Source organism: Borostomias antarcticus (assembly GCF_949987555.1).
Source record: "Borostomias antarcticus genome assembly, chromosome: 14".
In the NCBI taxonomy this organism is placed as follows: domain Eukaryota; kingdom Metazoa; phylum Chordata; class Actinopteri; order Stomiiformes; family Stomiidae; genus Borostomias; species Borostomias antarcticus.
Genome location: NC_140247.1, coordinates 20,723,704 through 20,728,855, shown reverse-complemented (window position 1 = coordinate 20,728,855; position 5,152 = coordinate 20,723,704). Strand labels below are relative to the sequence as shown.

Below are 5,152 nucleotides of genomic sequence, written 5' to 3'. Positions count from 1 at the left end.
ATCGTACTAGTGGGATTTTCAGTAGGCTACTCCTCTGCTTCTGCCCATCGCCGGGATTCGAGCCCGGAGCTCATATGAAATTATGTGCTAACCATAACTCCACAATGTTGTTATTTCAGAGTCCCTCCAAGAACGTTTAGCGCAGCTTGCCGTAGGCTACACTTTGTAGGCTACTGCTAGACGTTGCCTTTTGATACAGCCCCTCCTGTCCCTCTAACTCCGCCCCTCTGTGCTGGGATTGGGTGCGCCTGTGCCGGAGCTGTCAGTCAGGGTTGCTTGGTTATATCACCGTCTCACCCCCTCTTCTCTCCAGCCAAGATCTCCTCTCCCCCTCTCCCCCTGCCAAACCCCCAGTCTCCCAGCTCCGCTTTGTTAGCTGGCTATTAGACATCCAGAGAGAAACAGCCGCATTCATGCACTAAGTAACTCATTGTAAAATGATCATCTGTACGAAAAAGATGGATTATCCCCTCGGAACCCAATGCCAGCGCGTTCAGAAACAGGTAACAGTTTTATTTTCACTTAAACACTTTAACATTTGCACCTTGTGAAGCGCAGTAGCCGTCTGGCTAACCTTACAGCTCGTTCATTCATTTGCCCTGTAAAAACTTGAGACATGTTTTATATCCACTCGATAATTAGCTGGCTGGCTGTTTGCAGACTTCATTACCATCACTTGGTATTTCTGTCTGTAGCTAGTCACATCAACTCGACTTAACTTGGTATTTTGTCTAGTCGACTTTTTAAAACTTGGACAGTGCTAGTTTTTCTAAGCCGAGGAAGGAAGCAGGCTCTGGTCAGTCTGTTAGGTAGAATATGAGATGGATGGATGGATGGATGGGTACACTAGAATATTGTAAGATATAGATGGCAAACTGCTGTTCTCTTTCAATAGTGTTGAAGTCAGCTTCTACCTATTAAGCAGACAGGCTCTACTGTCATTTAGCTAACGTCATCTAGCTAGACTAGTAAATGAGCTAACGTTAGCTAGCTTAACTACTGTGTCTGGTTAGCAAGTTCACCAAATGGTTGGCAGGCAGGCTAAGCTAGTTAGCTAGCAAACTGCCCTGAATCTGAGTCCCTCTTCACTGTATGTGAAGAGCTAACTAATGGTATTCATGTCTACTTATTGTTTGTGTGTATTTAGGAGTCGACAACTAGCAAACTAGCTCTTATTTGTGGTGCTGTCAATGTATTGTACTGTAGGTGTTGTGCAAGGCAGGCTCAGCCTATCCATTGATTGTCCAGCATTTATGTTAGTGATTATAATCCGCCTACGCTTCGTCTTTTTGCAATAATGACATCATGCTGCCAAGTTAGAGACCTGCAGGAACAGAGTCAGTGTGTCTGCCTGTCTGTCTCCCTGCCTGTCTGTCTGTCTGTCTGTCTGCTAATGCACAGTCATGAGCTGTTATTCTGGCACTGTCACTGCCTGTCATAGCTGGTGACAAAGAATGCAGCGAGCTAAGATCATAATGCAACTGGGATCCGTGGAGTTGTTGGTCTATTCTTTCCAGCTAGCCTCGCCTACGTCTCATGCAATAGGAATGGCTAATAGGCTACTTGTTTTGTGTGCATCTCAAGATTCAGGCGTCTTTGTGCGCTGTGATGCTGGGTGCACTGCCAATCAAAGTTGTTTTTCTCTTTCCTGTGCTGCTCTTCCTTGTGCGGCCGAGAGGGGGCGCTGCATCTAGTGCAACTTGTTTACTGCAACTCAACATCGAAGTCGAACAATGGATGATGTGATCAATGACAAGAATGGTACTATAATTGGCTAAGTATAGGTTCCAGGTCACCAGTAAAACTAAGGGTATATATATCTCTGCATGTTTAGTTGTTAATAACATGCCATTGAAGGTCATTTTGTTTTTTGTTTTTATTATTAATTCCATTCATTCATTTACCAGACATGACACATTTGGGCTTGTAGACATTCTTATATACGATTACAGAATCAAGAAATATTGAAGATAATACGATTGTATGGTACATATGTATTTGAACAAACAATATAACACGAGATCTTCCAGAACATTCTTTAGCCAGGGGGCAAGTAGAGGGCTCTTTTGGGGAAGTGACAGGGATTGTTGCTTCAGCGAGTCTGGGTCTAACGTGTCTGTGTAGCCCCAGTCACTGAACACTGAACACATCACAACCAGGCATACAGCCTGAACACATCACAACAAGGAATACAGCCTGAACACATCACAACCAGACATACAGCCTGAACACATCACAACCAGACATACAGCCTGAACACATCACAACCAGGAATACAGCTTGAACACATCACAACCAGACATACAGCTTGAACACATCACAACAAGGAATACAGCCTGAACACATCACAACCAGGCATACAGCCTGAACACATCACAATCAGACATACAGCCTGAACACATCACAACCAGACATACAGCCTGAACACATCACAACCAGGAATACAGCCTGAACACATCACAACCAGGAATACAGCCTGAACACATCACAACCAGGAATACAGCCTGAACACATCACAACGAGGCATACAGCCTGAACACATCACAACCAGGAATACAGCCTGAACACATCACAACCAGGCATACAGCCTGAACACATCACAACCAGACAGCCTGAACACATCACAACCAGACATACAGCCTGAACACATCACAACAAGGAATACAGCCTGAACACATCACAACCAGGAATACAGCCTGAACACATCACAACCAGACATACAGCCTGAACACATCACAACAAGGAATACAGCCTGAACACATCACAACAAGGAATACAGCCTGAACACATCACAACAAGGAATACAGCCTGCAAACTTGTCACACTTGTCCGAAGCAGACCCCTTCCCAGACCAGACCGTTGCTCGCTTTAGGCTACCTCCTTATCTTGGGTCAGTGCTGGTACCACAGATATGGATCAGTACTGGTACCACAGATATGGATCAGTACTGGTACCACAGATATCTAGCAAGCGATCAAGACCACTCTTATCACCAGCCAGGCAGACGGGCACAACCAAGCCATTCCTCTCTGGTGTCCATGTCTTAGCCTTTTTACTAGAACTTATTGAAAGGAACAATTAAAGTAGGTACAGATAAAGAAAGGTGGCATGTAGTGTGTGTGTGTGTGTGTGTGTGTGTGTGTGTGTGTGTGTGTGTGTGTGTGTGTGTGTGTGTGTGTGTGTTTGTGTGTGTATGTACGGCGTGTGTATTTTTGTACTTGTCCTGTTTTTATGTTGTGTGTGTACGTGTGTCACAATTTCACACTCAAGTCAGTCAATATGTAGGTGTAATCGGTCACCATAGGTTGAACAGCACCCCGCCACTCTCCATGTCTGTGAATCAGTGCTGTGTGTACGTGTTCGCCCTGCCGCTCCATATGTAGCCCGGTATGTTTGTCTGCTTGTATGTGTAAAATGCTGTCCTGCCCAGGGCCGGGCCCTCTCCTCCCTCTGTGGGCTGCAGCTGGCTGCTTTGCACTCCTCCTCCTCCTCCTCCTCCTCCTCCTCCTCCTCCTCTCTTCCCTGGCTTCAGGTTGCAGAGCCAAAAACGGGTCGGGTCGTCCGGACTCTTGTTTTCCCCCTTTGAGGAGGGATGAGTGTGTTGGTTAGGAGGAGGACACTAGTAGCGTCTGACAAGGACAGACCCCTTCAGGCCCACTCGGAATGCAGATTGAATATCCTCCTCCTCCTCCTCCTCCTCCTGCACCCCCAGGTCCTACTCACGCTCACATTTACCCTCGGACGGCAGCTGTGTCCTCCTAGTCCTCCCTGTCCCTCCCTCTGTCTCTGTGCGGTGTCTCTTTCACGTCCTCCTCTCTCACACTTGGCCATCTGGTTGGCCGGTGTTTGTTTGTTTGTTTGTTCGCTCGCCTGTTTACCAAAGCCTTTCAGCGCGGCGTCATCGTCTACTGCAGCTCCTCTCCCCACTGCCCACTCTCCTCTCCTCTCCTCCCTTCTCCCCTCCTCCTCCCCTCTCCTCCTCACCTCTCTTCTCTTCTCTTCTCCTCTCCCCTCCCCTCCCCTCCCCTCCCCTCCTCTCCTCTCCTCTCCTCTCCTCTCCTCTCCTCTCCTCTCCTCTCCTCTCCTCTCCTCACCTCACCTCACCTAACCTCTCCTCTCCTCTCCTCTCCTCTCCTCTCCTCTCCTCTCCTCTCCTCTCCTCTCCTCTCCTCTCCTCTCCTCTCCTCTCCTCTCCTCTCCTCTCCTCTCCTCTCCTCTCCCCTCCCCTCCCCTCCCCTCCTCATCTCTCTCTCTTTCAGACACGGTCTACCTCATGTTTTCCTCTCAATACAAAAAACAAATTAATTTCCCTGTCCAATGGATGTTTTTAGATCACTGGAGCTTTTGCATCTCAAATGATTTTAACCCCTGTGCTGTCCAAACACCAGAGAGGAGAACTGGCCCGAATCGAGGGTCTAGCAGAAACAGGGCCCTGGAGAGAGCGCCAGATCTTTACGCTTAAAAGGACGGCGTTTTATTTGCTCGTTTGTGACCGTGTGTGTCAGCAGATTTTTTGGTGCGACGTGCCAAATGTGTCATTTCCGCGTGCGGCGCCGACGTGTTTGAGGTATGTCAGTTCCTGTTTCAGTTTGACGAGGCCTCGCTGTTCGCTGAGGGGACATGTCCACACATGTTGACGCTGATGAGTCACCCGCTGCTATCAGAGCACCCCGACAGCAGCGTTGTGACGGTGAGACCGAGGTTGTGTTCAATCCATGTCTCCCCCCAGACCGCGCTGGTATGGAGGCCCGAGTGGGTCAGTCTCTTTATGCGCTCCGTCTTGCTTAATGATTGTCTTTTCGGTGTCAGAGCCGGATCGTTGACGTCCGTCTAGCTAGCGAGTTAATAGATGACTGACACCGCCGTACTGTAACTACACTGTGCTCTCTTGTCTTCTTTGCTACGGCTGTATGTATGTGTGTGTGTGTGTGTGTGCGTGTGTGCGCGTGTGTGTGTGTGTGTGTGTGTGTGTGTGTGTTTCTGGGTCAGGAGGTGGGTGGGGTCTGAGGCCTGGCTATTGAGTCCTACTGTAATGTGATCTATTTACAGTGGAGTGGGGAACGGAGATTGAACCTCCCCGTTGGGGGGGGGGGGCGGGGGTTCGATCAAGGACGGAGGACTTGTCGTCCCCCCCCCCCCCCCGGGGCAGGCA

The 5,152-nt window shown here is 48.9% G+C and overlaps 1 protein-coding gene across 1 annotated transcript in view; it reads left to right on the top strand.

Annotated features, from left to right (window-relative positions):
• The first annotated feature begins 401 nt into the window (after nucleotides 1-401).
• The window catches only part of sesn4 (sestrin 4), a 14,561-nt gene continuing 9,810 nt past the window's right edge, over nucleotides 402-5,152 (top strand). Inside the window, exon 1 of the mRNA XM_084448913.1 lies at nucleotides 402-503. Coding sequence (XP_084305039.1) covers nucleotides 438-503 — 66 coding nt within the window. The 5' untranslated portion in view covers nucleotides 402-437. The remainder of the gene's footprint in view (nucleotides 504-5,152) is intronic.